Genomic DNA, 25,924 nt, shown 5'->3' with positions numbered 1-25,924 from the left:
AGTGTCGTTCAGAACGTCAATTGTTTTTAGTTAGCGCAGGTGCATTTTGAGATACTCTTATACTTTACTGAATATTATGTAGGCATAGCTAGGCCTAAACGTTTGAGGTTGATATTAAAAGAGGTGTGTACATGTATGTTGGTTATCATCATTTGTTGTTTCTAGTTATGTTCTAATTAGGTTTTGCGAACAAAGGTTTCAGTTGATGCCGTTTGATACACTTATGTCTAAATCGGGGATATTTTGTGTTCTTCTTTGATAAGCTGCACCAACGCACTACAGCCATAACCACATAGATATCGCCAATCAGTTGGCCTAATTTGCCGCGTTGCTCTATTAATATGTTAGCCGATAATGTTGTTATCGGACACCTGCGTGTGTCCCAAGGCACAGCCCCCAGGCAATTTTGCCGACGAACTATTGTGCATTCTGGATACAGCGCCCTCATTCGACAAAGGCACACACCAAAACACCTGCTTTTATCACAGCTTTACCCACCGGACTCATGCCTTGATTCTCCACTTTATAAGTGGCACTGGGTACCCACACACTCACATTCTTCTCCAGCAAAATCATTGATTTCTTTCTCCCTCAACAAAGCACAGGCAAACATTGGTATTTTATAGCCGTATCGATTAATCGGCTTTTAGGCATACTCAAGTAGTATCAATCACAATCGACAATACAATAGACACATTCTAGCTGTATCGACTATTTCCTAATATAAAGGCTGTAAATTAATGAGCTCGGGTGCCTTGAAGATCCTTGGTCATTGGTCCCTCGCCCTTGTTGAATTGCAAATGTATACAAATACAAAGTAGATTGTGGAAACCTGTGTTGACATGAAATTGCAATATAAATTTCAACAAAAACCAAAAAGAAAAGGTGCTACACGTTGGTGTAAGTGAGCTTGAAAATCATACAAGTCAAGGCAGCTTTGAGCAATAAACTGGCAAGAAACTCCAGGCTCACATGAGATAGGTTGCTTGCCTCAAATGTTTCAATTCGTAGAGCGTACCGAGGAAGTGTTTCTGTTTTCTTTGATTATAAAAAGTAGATATCACTATGAGGAGAAATTCTAGGGATGCAACCATTTTCAGGCTGCATAAGTTTTTAAGTCACCGTCCACGAAATCGATATTGTTTTCTGTCCTGTACAAAATAATGGCAAGGGCATATCTGAAAGGCGACTCACACTCTAAAGATTCAAATATTGAATATCAAGGTAATTGGACCTGAACTCACTTTTGGTATTCAAGGTAGAGGTATATATCCATTTCTATTTTGTAAACATTTTCAGTATGGCTTCATGGTTGCGTTTTGTGTGGAAAGGGGCAGGCTGCTTGAGTTGCATGTCACTTCAGGTCAAAGAATTGTAAAGCAGTAATTTTGTTTTCCTTCCTTACAAATCGGCAAATGTTATTATTCTTCAAAGGGATTTGTCTATTATCCAGATTGACCTTCCCTTTGACCCCGGCTTTTGTTACAAATCGACACTTGCTGTGCCTGCACCAAAGATTAAAAGCAGCATCAAATCGGATTTAAAGTGTATATGCAAAAGGTTAGGATTAGCAATCATCTATGATGGGGAAAATCATGACGAAGTTATGCAATTTCCCTTTTTAAAGTTTAAATTTTTTTTTTACCAAAGCAAACAACTCCTTACATGTTTATTCAAAAGGGTAGAAACACTCCAGTATGTCCGATAGTTATTCTCTCCCAAAATTAATAAGAGTTGAGAAAGAATGATGTTAACCCACTACTTGTATCAGTTTTTCATGTATTGCATGAAAAACACTGATACAAGAGTATTTTCTTTCGAGTTTCACGAATGCTGCGTTCATTTCTATGTTAACAAATGCCTAAAAATAAAAGAAAAAAACTACACCAGTGACAACTATCGTCTTAGTAGATAGGTCCCCCATGCCTACGTTGTGGGTATATGTCCCAACTCGGATAGTTCTTTATTAGTCTTCACTTAAAACCACACACTCAAGAAGTGAATTTCCCAAGGAGAAGATGCATTCCTGTAGGTCTTCATCAAAGCTAAACCAGTTTTCAAACACACTTAAGACTTGGAGTGGGTAGTTCCAACACTTCAATTTACGGTTGTTCCCTCTGCGGAAGTTTCTTGTTCACGGAGCCAAAAGAGTTGGTAAATACACTTTGGGGAGTTGTGAGATGTAAGGGACACGAATATTGGCAAAGTTTGTTTATCTAATCGCCTTGTCCGTTGTAGTGTTAAAGGATCGTACATTTTACAAGATACTTTTCTTTAAAAAAATGGTTTCTGGTTTTGTTTTAACAGCACATGCATATGACGACATGGTTGGATACAAAGTGACTGAGCGATGGACCGTTGCTATAGCTACAAAACAAAACATATCAGTGGATCGTCATGTGTGAATCCATGCCAACTTCCCCAGATTTATCTCGTAAGCAGCGGACGGACTTGGGAGGACCGATTGAGAATCCTGACTCACGCCGAAGCAGCGGCAGTGTCCACAGAAGATGGACCCGGCTCCTGCAACAGTCACGCCGTAGATCTCACGACGGTGTTACCAGAAGCAACCAGCCCAAGGGAACAATAGGAGTGGCACCCCCATTGGAGAGCGATGGACCGGAACACTACGTGCGCCTCTTGCACATTGCACCCTTCGTGCAAAGTTTTACATGGCTCAAAAGAAAACTGGCGCAGTGTGATTCGCGATGGATGCTGGACTTTCTGGAACTTAACCGGGGATTGGAAATACTGTTCGGTGCATTGGCAAGACTCAGCCAGCCGGCCACTTCGAGTATTGCCCACGCTTATGCTCAGGTGGAAGTGGTGGCCTGCTTGAAAGCCGTGATGAACAGTCAAGCTGGCTTGGACTACATCATCGACGATCCGGAATTTACACGCAAGCTTGCAACAGGTAAGTTGTAGCCCACACGAGACCCGTTACATCACGGGGACCGTGTGGCGCATTCACACACACGTTGGTCCCGTGCTAACATACAATGATTGACAACCTTTGGTTTGTGTGTATCTATGGGTTAACCTAGCTAACCCTTTGCGATCATATCTGGATCTTCAACTTTAACCCGTGCGTTAGTGCAGTTGCACTCTTTAGCAACCCCGTAGTCTCCCGTATTGCTTAAACAATAAATTTCGCCTCGACTCCAGCAATTGATAAAAAAGTAAAACAACTTGAATTTCTGAAAGAGAAAAAATATTGGCTGCTCAAAAAGTCTCTTTTACTGCCAGACATAGTGAGAAAGTCAGTGATATGTTTCATATTTTAAGATGCTTGGTCCATGCTCCAAATCCACAGGGATATAGCTATATTGACCCCCTGTGAGGACCCCTTGCCGGTAGTCCATCATTTCTCTTGGAATAAATTCACTTGGCAATAGGACAATGCTTTTAATTGACGAAAAGGGGAGTTTCTGTCCTTTTCTTTCCATCTAACTAGGCTGAATAAGAAAGAAGACCATGGTCTTCGTTTTAGGAAAGGCAACTGTGCAGTGCTAAACCGATGCAAGATCCAAAACCACATAAAGCTTGAGCCGTGCCGCGTAATCCCAAACACTGAGAGGCCTTTTCAAGTTTTAGGCGCCTAGTTTGTCACGCAGTTAGACTAGGGCTTAAGAGTTAATACATCCCAACCAATACGCCATCTCCTTATTCAATAAGCTTCTTTGCTAGTCGTCAAGATGATGTTCCTCTTCCGTAGGTTTTGCTTGTTGCTTCATTTACTCCCTATCATCTACGTCTTAATGTGCCTGTGGGTCTGCCATTTTCACTTCACATTGTTACTTTGTGTGATTTTTAGGGCTTAATTCCTCATCCAGGACACAGCTTAAAACATCGTAAGAGTGGCCATCTTTGTTTCTCATCCAGCAAGTTTGGAGTAGCAACTCTTTCGAACCATGAAAATATTCAGAAAATAAAAACTGGCTGCACGTACCAAACATTTACATATTCTTTGATTTTTTTTGTCTGCGTGGGTCATCCCTTTCCTTGGCCTGTCCTTCAAAAGGATGGACAAAACCCACATTGTAATTGGTTGTAATCTTTTCAAAAATCCCGGCCACGAAGGACGATGAATTATTGATCCAACAAAAGAAAACTTGTTCGACATACATAAAACATGACCAGCTGCAACTGCTAAGTGCACCTTGGTGAGGAAAAAATCCACAAAGCCATGCAGAATTCAGTTGCCTATTAGAGCACTTTCATTCCACGTTTGTTGGATTTAAGTGGAACATTAACATTCTTTGCGAAGAAAATCATTGCACGAATCACATGTGTCATAATTATTGCCCCAAGAAAGAAAATCAATTCTGACATCATTGGAGCGTAGAGAACGAGTCAGTTATATTCATTTTGTACCTTCGGATCATTTCCACTCTACTGCCGCGTATAAAGCGAGATATGTGCGGTTATGGAGGGTGGTATGAACGCTTTCAATATGGCCGCAGAAGACAGTCTTTCAACTGGCGCCCACAGTGTCAATGAAGTTCGTGTAATTGAAGAGAACTCTAGTGGTTTGCATATGGGTCACCTAACAACAGAAGAATAAACTGTTCCCTTAATAATGCCTTTGTTATGGCACAGGTTAAACACGAGTTACTGTGGTGTCCAGATACGTTACTGGATGTCATTTGCAGGTCACCTATCAAGGCTATTTTACCGTTTTTCACGATCATAATCGGTCATTATTGGGCCGTGTGTGTCTTCTCAGCGATTTGAGGTTACTGGCAAGATAAGCATCAATAGTAAGGAGCCCAATACGCAGGAAACCTCAAAAGAAGCCAAACTTTACACCTAACCATCATTCATAAATCCTCAAATTGCGGCCTGAGCGCAACTACTGAGGTTTACCCCTCAGGCCGTACAAGGCTAGCAGTAATTTCTTGCAAATTATAACAAGAGGGGCACACCTGCTCAAAAGTGCGTTAGTGGTCACTCAATCGCATTGTTGCATCCCTCTCGAGTGTTTGGTAGAAAAGTCACTTCCGAGCGCCAATTTTTTAATTAGCAGTTTCGTCAGAGTATTTCCTCAGGGTGTTGCTACATAGGCCTATATAGGGTCCTTGGTACTTTGGTGGTTTTGCACCCTTTCCAAAAGCTCGCACCCTATCTGCCCCTAGTCATGGTGTTTGAGAGTAAACAGCAGTGCGCTATTAACGGAGGGAAAAATTCTTTATAGCATGGAGACAAATATTTCAATGGCCGGAGTGCATAGGCGAATTGCCCCGAGATTTTGTGGGTTGTTTTCGGACACCATCCTGCGAACAAATAAGCTCTGAATGAAATGGTGTGTGTTTGTATGCGTAGCTGGCTAGATACCTATGTTTGGTACGATGGAAGGATAAGAACATCCCGATCCGTGGCAACATAACTCAGAGCCAGCTGCATGTCAATTTGCTCGACTGTCGGTTATTGTAACTACATGCTAAAAACTAAATGTATCCAGACTACGACAATAAGAATGTAACTGCTCCTGTAAAGGTTAGATTAAAATCGTACAATGGTATCTAATTCAACACCTTTTCAGTAAATTCGTTTTTATACATTAAAGCGTGTATTCAGATAATCAGAAATAATTAGGGAAAATCAGTCTAGTGAGAGATTCTCTAGTTTTGGATATGCAATGCAGTTACATAAAATAGTCTCCATTTACTCCAAAGTGCATGGGTTAAAGTACAGGTATAAGTGGTGGGAACTTTTCTGTTCTAAGGGGCCGCCTCGTTACCTGTACCCCCTGAGCTCTTGAAAAGAGTTCCCAACCACCCCGTCGCGTCTTCCCCACAGAACGGTAATGGCTCGATAACATTTGTGTGAGCGAACATGTCCTTTAATTGAAGGGGAAAAGTAATTATTGTCGGTTGCTAAATCTTCCGCTTGAATAAAGAGGCAGACAAAAAGCAAAAGGGGCTTGTGTCCAGGGCTGATTATGCACCTCGAAGTTAGTTTTACAAACAACTTTTAGACGTTGATTTCTTTTTGGCAAACGGTCGTCCTAATGGGTGAGGATTGTATTGGCTCTGTATCGTTTTGAACAATTGCAATTCAACATTTCGACCTCCTGATCACACGACTTAATACATTTCTTTGGTGAGGACCAAACTTTACAGAGCCGATGGAACACAAACTGTGATTAAAATAGGGTGTCCCCTTAAGATGAGGTTACGTTACATTTCAACAAACCATACAGTTACATTTCCAATAACGTATACGACAAGATGGCGTTAAACAAACATACGTTAGTTTGTTCGAAGACAGCCTGCCTCTTAGTATCGTTAAGTTGCATTACATGTAAGTCTGAATAATGTTGCACTTTTTCTTTACCTTTGAAACCTCTCATTCACCTGGTATTGAGAAATGCTTTGTTGGCATTCGAGTTGCGAGCAAATATCTGTATCGTGGAAGCTGTGTTTACTTTAAACATCGCCTTAGACAAAATCAAACATTGAACGCTGATCCAAGGAGACGCACGTGACCTGGGAACTTCCCAATTCAAGTAACTTGTAGAAGTCCTTCCTCCCTGTAAGCCTCCACAGTAAGCTGCATTAATGCTTTTACGCGCGTAGAGTCACTCTTTTTATAGCGTTTTATACACACTCCATCATCAATTTACCCATAGCAAAATATTTGCAATGTTGCAGATAACATACATTACCAAGTTAAACCATCAATGTTGTGGCCAGCAGATCATCACGATCTGAAAACGGCTGAATTGTCCGTTTAAATCGAAAGTGACAGCTCCTGCTCACGTATTTAACTCGCTAAAATCCTGCCGCGTTTTTAATTTAGAATCCCCAGTTTCTTGCGTACTATGCATTCTCTCATCCAGGTTTCTTCACCAGCAATTCACAAAAGTGATGACGATCTCCTACCACGTGAGGATAATCCTGAGTTAATCCCAGCTCTACTCGCGATCCCTAATAATTCTTGCCTCCAAGGGAGGCCACCTACTCTTCCCTTTCATCAACAAGGTTGGACGCGTCAGTGTATCTAAGACGTTGAGATCTTATATATTCCGTTAATCCATGTCTTGGTTTTGTTGAGAAGCATAGGGCAGTCCTTCTGTGACATGTGAAAGCGACAGTGTATTCCCTAATCCCGGCAACATCCGTTACTTGAGAGTGCAAAAAGGACTGGACAAAGTGAAAGTAAACATGAGGATGGCACCCAACACTATTTTAGGAGACGCATGTGTACTCTGGATCGTGGTGACAAAATGACTGGACTAGTCCTAAAACAGGTGGTTAGTACGCCGTGGCCTTGGTTTTGTGGTGTGAATCTGGGTGGATATAGAAAGGCAATTTGATTGAAAGGAAGAATATCATGGGTGACTATTCAGACAGGATAATTTCAAATATTGGAAGACCTTCTCAGTTTAACGAGTAGTACCCGTTTTTCGTTTCTTTGATGGACAAATTCGGATGACTGACTTCTTTAACAATCTGATGTTTCGTTTTGTTGTGGTGATGAGCATCACACTTTTTTAGACATCAAGTTTGTCAACTTGAAGTCTAAAACGTCTAGAAAGTTAGCCTATCCTTGAAGTAAATGTCTACAGTTTATACTTGCTAAGCTATGTAACATACATGTATATTGTACCTTAAATAGGCATTCATCGCAGCCTTTTCACACTAGAAATTGAAATCTGACGTCAAATCTGAACCAGAATGGTCAGATTCTTTTCACTCATGTAAATCAAAAGTCAACCAACCTGTTTGACCAATCCGTTGACATGGTTTACCATTACGACCTTAACTTTTTTATGCATGCAGGTACGAAACTTAAACTTTATAGACTGAAAAAGTGCGATCAAATTACCAAAGGTCCACCTGAATAAAACAAATCGAAACACCGATACAGTATCCATGTCTGCTCTGATTTCATTGACGACAAGACGAGGTAGCGCCAAGTAGGGTGTTACTGACCCTCCAGAATTGAAACCCTATAATTCCGCGGTGTTTGCTCAAAGTTCTAACCTAACCCTGTTTCGTTTTGTTCTGTTCTCACGCAGCGCTGGACGCAGACAATGCCACCGTAAAGAAACAGGTCTTCGAGCTCCTCTCGGCATTGTGCATGTACAATGCCGAGGGGTACAATAGAGCTATCGATGCGCTGGAACATTACAAGGTAAGGACACCCAATAATTATTGATGCCTGTTTACTTGAATCGGAAGCCATATTGGTCGTGTCCCCTGACTGTTTAAAAAAACCGTTACAAAGTAGCTCCTTGTTGGCTTTTTGAAAGAGACACCCACATACTTAATGTCTGTTACTTAAATCTGTGGTCATCTTGGTCTTGTCCCCTGACTGTTAAAGAAATCGTCACAAAGTAGTGTCGTGTTCACTCTCGGAAAATTACAAGGAAAAGACACCCAATACTTTGATGTGTTTACTTAAACCTGTGGCTATCAAGGTCGTGTCTCCCGACTGCTAATCGGGAGGAATCGTACTGTAGCATCATGGTAGCTGAAAGAACACCTGTCTGTAAAATTTGTGGCCCTCTTGGTCAGGTACCGGGGACACCGTAATACAGTAGTGTCGTGTTCGTGTAAATCATTGAGTTCATCCGTGACCGTCTCACACCGTGGTCTCCTTGCAAGCATGGTTGACGTTCCTGATCCTCCCCTATTGCTGATGATTGATAAGCGTGAAGAAATAAATCCACTGAGCTTTTGTAAATGAATATTTGCCCAGTCACTCAGAATCGGGTTATATAACAGTGGTAATCATAATAATCCATGTCTGAAAGGAATAGTGATGTCCTGAAGAGAAGTTACAGTTTAGGGCTTGTCCTTTTTATACCATTATTCACTGTCGGATCCTTGTATGGACACAATCTAAAATTCATATGTATTTCCAAGATTGTGGTGCATTACCTCCTAACCACAGTATATGTTTTTAAAAGCTGCTTGCAAATAGTGTTTCTTTTTTTAAGTGTCTTATTTCATAACATTGCTTGAAGAGATTGGATTTGATTGGATCTGAATGTAAAATAACAACCTTTGTAACTTCAGCTGCAATTTGAGCTATAGAGTACTCTGTTTAAAAAACCTCGTAACTTTTTCATTTTGAAGGTCGTATTTTTCAGGGAAAAAACGCCACGGTTAACCTTTTGAACCTCTCGCGTGAGGCAGCTTCTGTGTCATAATACATTGATTGAACTGAAATGCAAATGATAAATCGAAGTTATAAAAGCACGAGACTTTCATTGTTAACAACAGGATCCCTCTACCGTGCTGTAAGGACAGGCCTAGCACAGGCAAAGATCTTTGTTTTTTCCTCCTGATTTTTGGAAGGGGTAACATAGGAGCAATACGTTGCTTGATAAATGGTGTCTTGCTCCATCATCGATCTTATACAGAAAATGTGGTCGACAAGGCAATCAGTCATGAAGGCTTTGCAGGTAAGTCGTGAAAGCACTTTTAAAGGAACTGCCTTCAGGCATGAAATTCTTATCAAGACCCTGTGACTCGTACTTGTTTCCTTCAGGAACTGTGGATATTTGACAGAATAATAAAAATTCGCTCCCTTTAACTTTGTTTAGCGAACAATGAGTGTCATGATAGCTTCTTAAATTAAAGAACTTAGTTCTATGATCTGCGCGCAAACAGAGAAAAAGTCCATGCGTACTTTGATACATTAGGCCAATCAGCCTTTTGGAAGGCGGAATCTTACTGCGCATGACCACTGAAATCTCAGAAAGTGAGGCCGTTGCCTGACGTCATTTACTAAAGGAAATCTACAGTTCTTAAATGTGAATGCATTCTCACGAAAGTTGGAAATAATTCGTTTAATCCAGTCCCGGATCACTTCTTGTCATTAGGTTAGCATAACAAAATGTGGACATTCTAGCTCTAATCTTATGTCTTTAATATATGCTTATGATAATTATGTGACATACTTTATCTATGATTTTTACATGATGTATTTCCAAACGTACGTGCTTGCCAATATTGTGTCAAACACATCCGGGGTTCATAATAAACAAATCGATCTGAGCAATATGATTCGGCAAAGTTTTCCCGTGACAAAGTTGTTGGTACTGTTGGTACTGGACACACTCTGTTAATTAAATAATACACTAAGAAATGATTGATAGACGTCTCCCACGCAGAGGGTTTGGTACAAATCAACAACTGGCCAGTGGTGACCGGTCAGGTTCATGACAATGCACCTTTCAATCCTTTCTGTTAAACTGAGTTTTACAAAAGCAGTCCATCGTTTGCAGTGGACGCTAATGGGAAACTAACACGTACATGCAGGTTAAGTTCATCATATTAATGTTTGTACTAGAGGTATGTCTGTGGACAGAAATGGAATTATCCTTATTGGTCATGAAAATATACCTTTTCAAATACCGACTCTTAGCGTAGCACCACTTTTAAAACGAATTCGTTCTCTGTGTACCATCGGGATGAGCATGGAAGCTCTTTGCTGGGAATATGAAAAATAACATTCATGTGTGATCGTACTCTTCTGGCGAGTTTTGGTTTTCGGCCTACACATTTCAAACAAAAGTTTACGACTAAATAAAAAAATATGACGTATGATGGTTCGTACAGGTTAGATGTCAGCTTGTTCTATCTCGCGTAAACCCCCCCCCCCCCCCCGTTTAAACGAGTAATATACAGAAAGAAGGCAAAGAAAGGAACGCTGCCATTTCATCGGAATAATAACTTGCAATTTTCAGTGAATTGACTTTGCGGTTCAGTATCTCCTGGAATCAGTCGAACCGCCACATTCCATATTCCACCCTTGCATTGTTGCATATTGTCACCACTATCACCCTTGACAGTACGACAGGAGTCACAGTTGTCAGCTTATACATAATAGTAAGATATCAATCATCTACAAATTCCACAAGACTGTACAATTTCTCTGTATTTACCCCCTAAATTTCTACATATTTTTTGGCACCTTTGAAGTTCCGCAGTTAATTTTATGGAGTAAGACCTTTGTTGTTGAAGTGACTGTAGATGGAAGAATATTTATATCCACGCAATTCTCAATCATCAGATAATTCAAACTGTTCATTGGATGAATACACACAGAGTCTACCGATGTTTAAAATGGGATCTCACCTGAGAATGGGATCATTTCTAGCTCTGACAGAGTTGGGAATTGGTGGGGAGTGATTTTTTTAAGGGACAGATTCGGAGGAGTAGGGACCGTTGCTTCAAATCGTTATGGCTCACCACCTTGCGATAGACCTTTGTCCGGTGCGGCAACAAGACGATGAAGACCAGGTATGTTGGTTTGAAATATTAGAGCAGGGAGGTATAACATAAACATCGGTGTCTGACTGTCTGACCCTTGGTCCAGTGTACATTAGTGTAGGACTCAGCTGAGTAAAGCTTGAAGTAAACATTAGTGATGAGGCACCTGTCATGTCTGTGATCATTTAAAGAGAGCATACCTCCACTTGTTTCCAGCTCTACTCTCCATATACGTAGCAATTAAACAAATTAATCAATCAGTCGCTTGCATACAGAATCGCCATAATGGATCAGAATCGAGTCGCTAGTGTGTATCGTACCTAACCTTTACAGTTTATTTGGGTATAGCTGACGTTACCCATTATGGCCAAACTTTCAACCTGAACTTGCAGTTGTCGTATAAGCTGCATTTAGAGCATGAAGCCTTTAAACCAGCATTCCAGGGCATGAAGCGATGTTTACACGAGAAACTTCGAATTTCTATTTTTCCGCTCCGAGCGGCACCTGTTTATTTTGTACAAGTAAACGTAGACACATGGACTTCCTCGCAATTCACTGTTCTCACCAGTCTCAGATTCTAACTTGGTTTCCAGTAAACGTCTTCTAGTTTGCCTGTCTAATCAAACGGACCACCAGGCTTGTTTTCGACAGTTTCTTGCTTGCCTACGTTTAAATAACATTAACAATGGATAACGCTTTAATCAAAGATGAAAAGTTTAATTTTGTACGATTAGGCCCCCCCCAAAAAATATTCGGTCTGTGGTCAGACCAAAGTTCCGGAATTGACGCGGGAACGCGGCTTTTTTTTTTCTTTTTTTTTTCTTTTTTTTCTTTCTTCAAACTTGGATTGTACAGACAAGGTGGGGTACTATTTTGCTTTTTTGGTGTCCTCATGTACATCGGTGTCCTCCATAATTTGCCTTGGTGCTCTCGATCATTTGCCGTGGTGTAATTTCCCATTCCTTGGTGCTCTTTGGTAAAAAAAATTGAGGAGGTGCGGCAATAGAGGGCGCTGTTGGAGCTACCGCGGAACATTTTGGAAAAAAAGATTGACGCGCATGATTAAAATCGACGCGTGCGCTGACCAGAGACCGACTTAATTTTTTTTTGGCCTTAACTTGATTGGTTGTGAATGCGTATTTTAATGGCTGTCAGATTGGATATCGTATTTGCTTGAGGTGTTTGCTCTTAAGTTTTTAATTTCTGTGCTTCTTCACAAACTCTGGCCTGGAATGTCGTGTTTAATTATCCTTCATTCTGCATGGAAATATGCGCCCAGATTAATTATTCCGCATGCCTGAACTTGTATTCAGTCTGAAGAAAATCACCGGTGATCTGTGTCTCAATATTACTTGATTTGTTTTCAGGTGTCAACGATAAGCAGTTGTTCGTGTGAGATTGCTCGTTTAGAGTCTTTTGAAGTTGTCAATTCTTGTTCTGCTTCACAAACTGTAGTTTGAAGTTCACCGTCCAGAACGAAATTAGTCTTGAAAATAGGCGTCCAGAGTCAATACTCTGCATTCCTGAACTTATTACACCCTTAGCCTTCCTTAGATTTTTTTGTTTGGGTTTCAATGCTTATTTTAATGACTGTTAAATTGAATATCGTATTAGTTTAGATTGTCTAAATTGTCAAAGTTGTGAACTTCAGTTCTGCTCTACAAACGTCAGGGCTGGAATGCAGTGAGTCCAATTACAGACAATTCTCCGCGCAAGAAGAGAGCAAAAAAGTTAATATTTTGCATGCCTGCACTCCTATTGAAATGGAACAAAATAGTTTCTGACCTGTGTCATCATATTATGGATATTTGTTTATTGAGGTGTCGGCGATAAACGTTTTCTTTTCCTTGCAAAATTGCGTGTCAAATTTATGTGTGGTCAAGTCAATCTAATTATACCGAAATGTATCATGGGAGAAATACCAAAATAGTTAATTTTCCTCTTTGCTGATTTTGTATACAAATACGAACAAAGGGATCCGTAGTCTGTGACTCCTATTATGGAGACTTGTTTTGAAGTGTTGCCGACAAACAGTTTACGTGTGAGATTGCGTGTTAAGTAATTGATTCTAGGGCCTAATGTCTGAAGCACAAATAATATTCATATGATTAGCCTTAACGCTGACTTAATTGGGATTTCAGACGTATTTACATCGGAATCCGAAAAAAATCCAATACGTTATACATCACACCACCATGGGCGTCGCCGGAATGGGGCAAGCTAGGGCCCCCTGGAAAAGCCAAAAAAAAAGATTGAACAAAAAGTGAGGAAAAAAAAGGAAAAAAAAGAAAAAGCAAAGAGCGAAAAGATGTATGATGTATTTATTATTAATTTAATACACATTTAACAAAATGGGCTTGTGCAGAGGTGTCAGTGGGGTGGGGTGGGTAAATGTCCCCGCCCACCCTCGACAAAATGTTCCATTCAGAATATGCTAGAGAAAGTGCAAGGATTTTGGGGAAAAGTGTGCTTTGCCCCCCCCCCCCCCCTAGAAAAAATCCTGGCAAGGCCCATGCCAGTCATTCGTCATATTGAACTCTAAATTCTTCTTACGATAAACTGCCCTCTCCTTTCATTGATCAAAGATCCGCACATTCAGTCGAATAGCGTCAGTTAAAAATTGGAAAAAAAGTTAACGGTAAACATGTAAGCTAACTTCGTAGTCACTAAAACATAATGGAAAACGAACATGATATTATTAGAACTGTGTTGTACAACCCTGTCACGTCGGCTTAATGTACACTCAAGTGGACCTTAAACCAATCGATAAAGAAATCAAACATTCGAACAATTCCGATCCCAAATGCAAATGACAACATATGCAACTTGGCGGACAATGTATACGTTGTCACTACCACTAACATTGGGATGGTTTGTTTTAAAGACCAACAACATGGCCGACATGTCATTGTTCTTATCGATGCAAGCCCCTTCTGGGGGGCTGGCGGTACTTTGGGGTTTCCTAGTACACACTGATATTTTGGCGCTTTTTTTTTTTTTACCCCTAACCTAATTTAAGCTGTTTATAACGACCGCCATGGTACAGAGAGGTGCATACATATTAGTCTCACGTACGAGGTATTATAGCCAGATCAATTCCAATTTCTTTATGCTGACGTTATGAGCTCAAGTACTGTGAACCGAAATGCACTTTTCAAGTTTCTTTCAAACCCCCAAAATATTGAATTGAAATGACTTCTAAACCATACAAACAATTTTTCCCTTTTCTTACTGGAGACGAACTCTGTGTACGTAGGCGGGAACAGGGAGCCAAAAGACTGGAAAATAATTGTCAAAACTCGATTGCCTCGAGTGAACTTTACGATTCGTCTAGGTAATAAATATCGTTCGGGGGAGAGAAATGGTGTGTGTACTAATGCACTTTAAGGCCTATCGGGTTGTTGACAATTTTGAAAGTTTGATATTCGCTAGATTGGTGCGGTAATAACCCCACGCTGAACTGAACATCAATGTTATACGTTTTATGTAAAGGATTTGATGTACCAAAAATCGCAACACTCTTCGTCCAATTGACAAAGAACTATTTGATTCCTACGTTTGAAAGGGGAGATATGAACAAAAAGTATCGCACAAACAAGTCATTGTTTTAGAGGTTTACAGTGATGTGATTCATGCACAGCGCCATCTATCGGTGGCACTGTGCTTCTCGCACTATCTGCATTCAGCAGCAAGTATCTGTGAGCTTTCACTGCAAACAATGATTCAGCATCTTCCACGTATTTTCCGACCTGTTTAATTCCCAGGCCGTGCACGAGCGCCGCCTCCAACGGCATACAATGTCCATAGCGTAAAGCCGCATGACCTCATCTTTTTTTTAATACTAAATATTAGACATGTACTAGTCTGTAGCTACGCCGAAAACCCCAGGCACGTGTGGTAGCCATTCGGGCGCTGTAAGCATGCACACTTCAGTCGCCGCAGTCTCATTTTCGTATTCTCGTTCGCATCTTCGGTCTCCCTGGAGTGAATATGAGAATCAGTCTGAATGATGCAAACCAGGCGCTTATCATGTTGTCGTGTACCAGCAGACACAACAAAGCCATGGCATGATACCATTGTTAGATTGAGCCTCGGGAATCGGACTTTGCACACGTATAACGAGATGTCTGGAGGGTTTAATCGAGAGTGTTATATTTAACATCATCATCATTATCATCATAAATATGCACTGTCGAATTGGATCTTTAACCGTGACTGGCTCTTATACGATCTGACGTTCACATGTGCACCAGAAAGATTGTTATTTGGTAAGATTTTAATATTATTTCCTCGTGTTTGACGATTGTGTCCATTCAAACATTGCCTTTTCGTTGGGGGTTGCAAAGGGTCAAAGCCCATGAAAAGTTACAAAATCATGACGTGGACAATTTTTTTTCGATGAATTGTTGTGGTATTTACTTCACTATTGGAACCAATTTCAGATGTCAATCCCAGAGAGCTGATTGCAAGAAATACTTTGATGAGGAAAAGTACGAGAGACCTTTTTGCAATTCGCGTTTTAAAATGAACTTTCATTTTGTTGCATTGAAGGAGATTTACATTTCAACATGGCTTACTTATTGTATACATTAACATTGAATGTGCAGATTGTATTTCAAATAGAAAACAATTTGTCCTCCATAGGAATGCATATGACAAAATCAAGTCGTCCTAAAATATCACGAAATCCTTTCTTCAAAATGTGATTTGAAGTACTAGATACACTACTTTGTCATTGCATTATTAAAGCTGGTTTTAAATGTAGGCTTTCACCATAATTTCGTTGTGCAGACAGGCGGGGAAAAATCTAATATTTCAAATTTTGCAATTTTATAAGGCATGTTGTTCCTTTTCCTTCGAGGCTCAAGGAAATGGCCCATTTCCTTGCGGATTCAATATTGCATTAAATACAAGGCCTACCGAGAGACGCGGGCTTGAATAGACAAATCCCATTAGCTAGCCCCATATGGCAAGGTTTTTCGCATTTTTATTCACGTGGTTTTTCGATCCAGTAGTTCTACCTTCTCGTGTTATCCAGGTCCCGCAGACAAAAGAGATTCTATTACACTGACAACCTCTAAAACCCAAAGTGCTGGTAAAACGCAATTATATGTTAGTCTTATCCCCTGCCGTCGCCTAATGATCAGGGACGGGATGGGTGAATAATCCTAAGTGTTTCATGCATTATGCAGTTCAGGCCTGCGGGCACGGGTCTTAGAAAGTTCTTGAGATGTAGACTACACCACCTGACACAATCGTTGATTAGTAACATCACAGAGGCCACGAGGGGTGGGCGTGGTGGAATATTAAAGAGGTCTTACTTGGCATCCAATTTCAAGCCTTCTGGGAGTTTCAACTGAAAAAAAACAGGAGGCTGAAGTGAAGTCTAGTTTAAAGGAGGTGACTACAATGAGACACGACTTATGGAAATAAAATTTAATTAGATTTATCCCTCTACATGCCAAAACTGCATGGGACGCCAACCCGATGCATGCTAGAAACGCGATCTTTTGTCATGTTCGTGCCAAAGTTAATGTCAGGCTTGAACCCTGTGGGAGAGCCCAGAAGATACACATTTTTTTGTCTGGGGCAAGTGGAAGTCTAGTGTGCTCCCTGCTCTCCTATCATGACACCTGTCTCAAGTGTGCGAAGGGTGATACTGATGATGATGATGTCATTTTCACCAGAATTTAAGCAGAACACTAAAAGAGAAAACCTACCGCTGATCATCCACCTACTTTGAGATCGGCTTCACCGTTACTGGAACTTGTAAGTGATATCACCAGACATTTGTTTGTTATATTTCACTAACTGATATAATACGTTGAAACTGGCATAATGCCATTTTGCACATGTTGTTTACATCTGCTGTTTTCAAAACAAGATCAAGGCGCTAATATTAGTTTCACAGCAACGATATTGGAATGCAGTTTGTATTGATTACTAATAAAATATGTAAAATAGTTGCATATTTTATCATGTTTTATGGTGTTGATGGCCATGATCGATTTATGTGATCGAAAACTTCAGCCATTGGAAACGACCTTTACCTGCAAATTGTCATGCTGTTCGTTTTTAATTAGTAAAAATGTTGTACATTGGTGCATTGTGTTATATTTTAAGTCGGTCGATTTTTGTGACAACCCTTTGGCATCTGACCATTATCATGATAACGACAGTGGGTGAACATCATATGTTCTAAATGGGGTTTACTTTTAATGCCTGCCGCGTATTTAAAGTACAGTTGACACCGTTATCTCCGTTTTGTTTTCCGTCGCCTGGACGTTCAAACATGACCATAACCCAGCGTATAGGTGTGCATGGGTTATTCAAATATTGACATTGTTGGGCTAGATTCTATAGATTTAACCTCATTGTTGAACTTTGAATCTGTGCACTGCATATCACCATTATAGGAGATGTTCACACTGTGGAATTCACGTACTGCGCAATGAAGTGCGCATGCGCATAGCCGTATTTGTGTCATGTTTTTGAGGTAATACTGGTGTGGTTATTTAGGATGCTGACAAAGCTAGAGTTATTATTTTGAAAGTAGTGTTTTAACCAAAAATGAAAATTGAGGAGCCATTTTTTCCTAGCTTCTTTGCCTGAAGTTACATCTACCAAAAATAAGCCGAGTACTCCAAATGGGCGATTGTTTCACTCGCATGCATGGCATTTTATTGAAGGATGTCTTCCTGATGTGCTCTCTGTTGTTTTATAGTCACATTTGTTTCCTCTGTGCAGGATTTCCCGACCTGCAGAAATTGCAAACTTTTTTTGATTTACAACACACCAGGCAAGGGGTAAATATAATACTATTGAATTGAGATAAGTCGTCTGACCAACCTGCAATTTAAATTTGGTAATATAGCTGATATTCAGAGATTGTACATGTACAAGCAATTAATGAACCGAATGTACTCTGAAAGTCTAGAGTGAACGATTCCAAATTTCGATTAGAAGATTAATTTCGGTATAGATGGAGTGTTTAAAGACGTTTAAGAGCCTCAATGAAAGCAGTCACGTGATTCAATAGGTTTACGGTTCATTCTATGCAATTTAAACAATGCATGATAATACCCATCTAGGCATTGTTTTCACTACTTAGATCACATGCTGAGTTGCCGATACACTCAATAGACTCCTTTACATGTTTCCTCTTTAAAACCTCCTTTAACATAATCCATGTTTTGAGGGACCACTCCCAGACATTCGTATTTGCCGTAGTGATTTCTTGGTTGTTATGCACTGCTAATCCATCTATGGTCACACCTATCTTCATAAAATTGTCCCTGGATGTTTTATAATATCAGCCTTGGATGTGCACGGTTTTCAAGTTATGGATAGTGTTCCATCATGCTAAATATAGGTGCGTAATACCAGTAGTCTGAGGCGTGCAGTTTATTACCCTGCATGACAACCTGCGTGATTTATCTATGTTTGTCGACATGCAAGAAGTGGTCATAAATTCATTTATTGGTGCTGTACCCTTTGTAACGTTTACGCGCAACTTCCGCCAAGGAGGGCTGCAGTTAACACGAGCACTTTTTTCTCTCCGTGATCCACGGTTGAAAGAATTTGTCCGAGTCACACTTGGAACGCGCAGTAAACGGTGATGATGAAAATCCAGAAACTGAACCATTGAAAAATGTAACGTGGGAAATCATAAGAATGGCATACTTGGCCGAACCTAGGATTTTTTTTTTAATTTAAGAGATTAGAGAAAAGGGTGATGGACTGAGTTTACTTAATCAAGTGGACTGTCGATAATATGAACTGTCCATAATATTGTCCGTAATATGACCATGACCATACAAGCTGATATTTTGACAATCGTGTGTTTAGGTAGAAATTATTATTGTTTTCTTTGATAATACCGTGGGCTTCCATTTGGCCAGCGTGTTAGGTCCGCCCAAGTTCACCTTCATCATTAGTTTTCCAATTATTGGAATTTGATTCAAAACAACTTGTGCGAGGCCAAATCGGGTGTTTGTCAGAATTTCTGTGGTTTTTGCAGTCCTTTATCTGGTTTCTTTTGATAATTGTGTGTTTGGTTCAAAAGAACGAAAGTACAGAAATCAAAATGAACGGTTCGAATTGATGCAAACTGACCTAACTCGACAACATCACCAGTTACCAAAACCAGAAACTGTCATCCGTATATTTGCCGAGTACACGTAGTCCACATTTGCCAACAGAGGGCCTTTGTGACCGTTACACGGAATATAAGATAAAGCAAACAATCTTCACCCAAAAAAACTGAGCTAATTACTCAACTTCCTGCTGATTATATCCTTCAGACCAGGAAGCAATTTATCATTTTTTTACCTGTAGCTCAGAAATCATAATGATTTTTTGCCAGAGACCGGTCAACCGATGCGACCAGCAGACGCCAGGTAATATTCCAGCCGGAATGTTTTGGCCTTGGGGTCCGGTGGGAGGCCTATTGTCCGGACTTTTGGAGTTGACAGGAAGGCCCAAGGGCAGCTCATTGCCCATCAATGGCCAAGCATGCACTGCAAGTGTATGGGATTTATCACCAACGTGTGAGATAACTTCGCACGCCTTATGTCCTCGTCTGGTGCGATCTAGGGGTGGTACCCCTACTACGTGCGGTGCTACATGTAGTAGTAGATTTGATGTGCTTTGGTTTCAAAAAGTAGCATTAACTTATTAGTTATCACTGAATTAAATTGTTACTGAGCATACCTAACGAAATTGATATTCCTTAGGCTAATCATCATGGTTCTGCGATATGTCTGCACTGAAAAATTGCCTGGGTTAATTTTACCTAAGAAAGGGTGAAAACTCCATCTACCCAAAATTGGGTTTGCTTTTCTATAACCAATTGTTCGGGTTAGAATTTCTGTTAAATTCAACAAAAAGTTGTAGTCATACAAGACCAAATTAAATCCGGTCTTTTTTACCACAAATTTTGGTTAAAAATTCTATCCCAAACAATTGATTACAGAACAAACCCAAGTTTGGGTAGTTGCAGTTTTCACCCTTTCTTGGGTAAAATTAACCCAGGCAATTTTTCAGTGTGTCGTTACGGTCCTACATAGATTGTCATCGTCAGGTATGGAGTGCGAAGGAAAATGACCAATGAAAGCTCAGTAAATTATAATGGCTGGATGCAGAAACCTTTGAACGTCACTCGCAAAACTTCTTTCATGAAATTTCTCGCTTTCCTCCCCCCGTTTGGGGTTAGACTGAGTCCCAAACGACTCTCTTCATAAGGTTTGTCAGAGGAACCATTGTGTTGGCGTTCCTGTGCAGCATTGAATCCTGACAAATAGAAGGAATCCCCCCAATACATATTGTATTGCTGAGCAATACAATATGTAATTGTGGAAAACGGGGCGTTTATAGTTCAAGGTTCATGGGAAGTTCAAGGACCGCATATCATTACCCCACTACCATGGCAAATTTTCCCCTGCTTTTCCACGAGACTGACGAATTTACCTGGCTGCTTTCTGCAAAGTCAAACGCATTTTCTGCCCTGCTCTCTCGAATCAGTCCAGTCAGGCAGAAAACACACCGAAGGCCTCCCGGCAAACTGTCCAGGCTTGCCTAGCTCACAGAATGCCGTCAGTTTGGCTTGAAGTCATGTTAAAATAAAGTGTCAAGCATTTTGGTGATTTTAAAATTCAGGTGATTGTTGAGGCATGCCTACAACACGCTTTAATGGAAGGTTTAGCAAGAGGTCTAACGAGATTCACATTGTCAGTGCTGCATCACCTTACAACCCAGTATTTTTCAGACTTATTCTTAAGTGAAAACGGTCCGGTGCTATTGTGTCTCCAATTATTTGTTCAGCTTTCATAAACTGTTTAAGGCTCAGGTATTGTGACTTGTGAATTATTCCGAATCCTCGGCAAACTGGATATTACTGCCATGCGTGAAGCGCATGTTGCAAATATTTACGGCTCACTATTTTAACTCCAATTTGATATGCATAATAAACATTAATGGAGCAATAATGTTGTTTGTCTCGGATTTGTCGAGGTGGTAGGGAATTGAGCTCTGGCAGTATTTAGGAGGAGTTCACCGTTTCCCAAGTGGCCAACTTGATTAAATGATTAAGAAGTCACTGGGTTTAGTTTGGTGGTATGTCTGGAAGGACTGCACTTTTGAGCTGCTAATAAGTCTGGTGAGTTTACACAGTAACACGCCGTAAGTTGATGTGGGTTATTTACCAGTATGGAGCATATAATTGCCTTCGGTTGGTATACGCCTTGCAAATCATATCTTAATCATGCGAGTTATCGGTAGGAAGCAGACCTAGTGCCTAGGCCTATCGCCCGGGGCGATATACCTCCGCATCCCCGCCTCATATGAAGGGCATAACGCGATTAGGCACGGCTCCTTAGCTCACTTTGGTGGTCTGCTTCTTCGCCAATTAGCTTAGAGCATTCCTTGTCAGTTTCTGAAAAACAAAAAACAGTACCCTGGGATAGTCATTTTCCAAGTAAACTGCCATTGTCTTTCGGCAGACGGCGGTTTTCCTACTTATATAATTCGAATAATGTATTCCCTTTGTATAAAATGGTGAATCATTCAACTCAACATCTTACATTATTCCACTCAATTTTTTTTCTCCATTCCCCCCCCCCCCCATGTGTTCCAGAAACTCAATTTTTATCTTTAAAATTCGTCGTTAGATAATATCGAAACAATTTTGGTATAGATTTTTGCTTGATTGGCCCGTCCGTCCTCCATCTTTTTGTTTTATTTTTACGTCGTCATGCCTTTCTTTTTGAAAAGCTTATAATGATACCTCAGTGAGCCTGTCCATTTACCTTGAACAATAAATACCTTTACTTAGTACCTGGGCATGTCAATGGGCCTATTAAATTATATGAAAATATTGGATGTCAAATTATATTATATACAGAGGTGAGTTGGATTATGGCGTACCTACATTGGCCAACGCCTAAAAAATAAATAATTATAGAGAGCAATATTTCGGCAAAACACAACATGCAACCCTTGGTTGTTTGTTACCATCGGGGTACGATAGCACCAAAGGCTACGGACAAGACGGGCGCGACAGACACGTGACGTCAGCACAACACACTTCAAATAGACCCTGCTGGCGTTATGCACAACGAGGAAGCACATACAATCGATACAAGAAAGGATTGCCAGTGGCAATTAATCACAAATAATAACAAACACTTCATTTAATAAAGATGGAAAGGAACAAATTAAGAAAAGTGGTCCAAAAACATTTACACGTATGTGTTTATCAATTCTAAATCTAATTCGGCGCCTTTAAAGGCGCACCGATATCTTACTTCAATTCTTAACTATAAGCTATGTGGAATGACAGTTGTTTTATATTATCAACGAACTTTAAGCTTTTAACCTTACATGGGTATTTGCAATTTGAAAACAAATATATACTCAGTGATGAGTTTGAACTGAACCTTATGTAGCAGTATAGCCTAGGTTCGCACTGCAAGTGCTTATTACGACAGTGAGATTCATTGCACGTTGTTGGCCTGCTTATTTTAATCCAAAGAACATATCTAAAATGGTAAATTTGACACCAAATTGCATTATACACATAATTGCATTGCCTTAGACACGCACCGCTAGGCAGTTTTGCCTTTTATGATGTCTGCAGAAAACTGAACAGATGGCGTACGTAATGTACTATATTTGGGCGTCATGAGTCAGAAACTTAATATTTATCCGACATTATCAGGTAGATTTGTCTGGGGACTGGTGTGTGTAGTGAAGTATAATAAGCCTGTGAGTCAGCACCTACAGCGTGGCAATTTCAAAATTGGAATCGCCTCATGCTGGGTGTATGCATATCGTTCCAATTGATTTAAAGGGGCCGAAAATTGTGAGTATTTTTAACGGGATTTGTCAAATGGTATCACTGCAAATCGGCCAGAATTTGTCTTAGTTTCATTCCAAAAGGTGCAGAGTGCAGACATATGGTGTGAGGAACACAAATTTGATTTGGCAATTTATCCTTATCTTATCAAGACCAGCGTTTTGCTGAAATGGTTTACCGTGTAAACAGCAAGTATAACAGAGAGGTCGATATCTATAGATAGACCGAAAAGCTAGCTTTATATGCGGGTATAGCCTGAATGTCCAATTGTAACTCTCGTGCTTCTCGCCATTTTTTTTCACAATGGAAATTGAAATGATTATGTAATAAATCTTTCTTCACTAAGTTAGAATTTGACATTTCAGCAAAACGTTGGTCTTGATAAGATAGGGATACTGCCAAATCAAATTTATGTAAAAGAGCACATCCTTCATTTTGCATGGCATGTATGTGTTGGTAAACATTTAAGATTTTTGACTGATTGATTGATTGATCGATTTAAAAAAAAAACATATACTGGCCAATAATCTGACACACCAGTAACCTGCTGTACTTCTATCAGAAAACATGATTTCGTCTCTCGACAGTTTATTTTCACGTATTAAAGTGAGGCACTGCCCAGTAGCTCATCAAAATCCATTTCAGTTAATCTACGGTGCGCCAACAGTAGCAAAAATACCGTACTTAAAAAAACCCCGTCTGCATTGATTAATAATATCATTGACCAGTCGCAGAGTCGTGTGTTTTGGTCACGTGGTGTCTTATTTTCGTCACGTTCGTCCATTCATAAGAATATTCTCCAGTGGGCCCATCCTCCGCTGTGATTGCCTCGACAGAACATCACTCATTTCACTTAGTCAAAGAACTATGAGTCACTTTCAATTAAAGGTAGCGCGCGTGTTCATGGGATTATTGAAAAAAAAACTGTCGAGAGCCAAAATCATGTTTTCTGATAGTGAAAGTACATGTTACTGGTGTGTCGGATTATTTACCAGTTTATGTTTTTGAATTCAATCAATCAGTCTATCAGTAAAAATCTTAAATGTTTACCAACACATACATGCCATGCGCTCCATCTTTAAATTTGTCCACAATTTTGGGATATGTATTTCTTTATGTGGCATTCTTAGTGGCATTTTGGATTTCCAGGGCGGATTCCAGCGCAGCAAAATGAAAAATTTGCTCTTTTACATATTTCCCCCCCCCCTGAATCCGGTATCCATTAAGTGTTCAGCATGATCAAGGTCATGCACGCTCGCCTTCATAAAGCCCACCATTTTCCAAATCACCCCACCGCCAAAACATCCCATTTTACACGTTGACCTTGACAGTGACAAAAACCCACACTGCAGCATCTCGAATCAATAGACGGAGACTGAGCGCCTCATCCCTGGAGCCGCATCATCTGTAATTACTGCAGTCTCCGTGTTTGCTCAGGCGCCGGGGAGGCAGGCAGTACAGCTCAGGAGGAGCAAAGAGATACACGGGATGCATTCCTAGGATGAGATGGGTGTCCTATTGTCTGTCTTGGCTAAACCAATATCCAATTAAACCATCCTTGTATAGATTAGGCATCTGGAATGAATACGACCACAAATTGGTCCTTTCATTACGGACCTACGCGTGTTTACACCTGTTCAGATGATTTTGGAGGGCATCTGAGCTTTCACTAAAGCCCGTTTTTTGTTTTGTTTTTCCCTCTCTGGATACAGCTAGTTAAACACAACGATATTCTGGCCTTGTAATATAAGCAATTCCTAGTCTGTGGTTGGCCAATTCTCCCTACACAATAGTTAAATACATTTACACATGAAAATAACACGGGCAGCAGACGAAAGTACACGAAAATGAATCTGTATAGTCAAGCTTCCTGCAAACTTTGAAGGAATAATGAAAGGAATGTTTTCATTTTCCTATCAGAATCGTATCAGGACCAATCTCAGATCGTATCTCATAGGGTGTAACAGTCAAGCCCCTAGACCAGTTTAACAAACAGTTTAACAACCTTTACAGAGGGCCACGGGCGCGATTCAAAATTCTGTGGATAACCTTTTCACAGTGTATTCAGCTACTCTTGGATTTGCAGTAATAAGTTGTGACAAGCCTTTGTTCATTTTGCAAATAAAAAGTCTAGCAGGAGACCGCTTGGGCTGAATATGAGGTGGATTTTCGTTTTACATAGACACGGTTGTGCTAACTTTAAGAGGATTATAGAAGAAAGTGTCTATAGTGCGAAAATACATAGCTAACTAATGGTTAATCATGTCAAAATGCCTTTAAAAGCCAAAGTTTACGCCATGGAATATCCTCTTTGACATAAACCGCATCGGTTAAACTTACAAGTTGAGTATTGGTATGAACTTCCGGAAAATCAATATCCCTGTATTTTGGAGTTTTTTGGGGGGACCCACTTTGTAAATTTTATTTCGCGGAGTTCTAAGGAAAAATAGAACCGATTTTGCAAAGTTATTACAGTGTTACAACAATGACCCGTCGTAATTGAAATCCTGTCCCATGAACTGCATGGTTTAATTGATGTCAGTGGCCCACGCGGCGTTGAATAACATATTGTGCTATTCAGGTGCTTTTTAATAAAAAGGTAAAACCTCATACGGTACCTTCCGGGGTTTTGTACCCATTTTGTATATCCTATTAATCGTTGCCCCACTTAAATATGGAAACTTCCGACCCATTTTTTATATTTACAAAGGATGATTGAGCTTTAAACTTGCAAACTTGCAATCCTTGACTAGTAATTCTACATTACATTTGCTATGCGGTATGCTACCTCTCTCGAAAATATTGACCTAAAAAAATCCGTTGCATAGAATTTCTGAAGTGG

At 40.2% G+C, this 25,924-nt stretch overlaps 1 protein-coding gene across 1 annotated transcript in view; it reads left to right on the top strand.

Moving 5' to 3' along the window:
• Positions 1-25,924, top strand: part of LOC119727498 (inverted formin-2-like) — a 67,405-nt gene that overhangs the window by 3,423 nt on the left and 38,058 nt on the right. The window contains exons 2-3 of the mRNA XM_038199385.1: positions 2,308-2,914; positions 8,024-8,139. Coding sequence (XP_038055313.1) covers positions 2,398-2,914; positions 8,024-8,139 — 633 coding nt within the window. The 5' untranslated portion in view covers positions 2,308-2,397. The remainder of the gene's footprint in view (positions 1-2,307; positions 2,915-8,023; positions 8,140-25,924) is intronic.

This window comes from Patiria miniata, unplaced genomic scaffold (genome assembly GCF_015706575.1).
Source record: "Patiria miniata isolate m_02_andy unplaced genomic scaffold, ASM1570657v1 HiC_scaffold_20, whole genome shotgun sequence".
Taxonomy (NCBI): domain Eukaryota; kingdom Metazoa; phylum Echinodermata; class Asteroidea; order Valvatida; family Asterinidae; genus Patiria; species Patiria miniata.
This window is presented reverse-complemented; position numbering and strand designations above follow the sequence as displayed.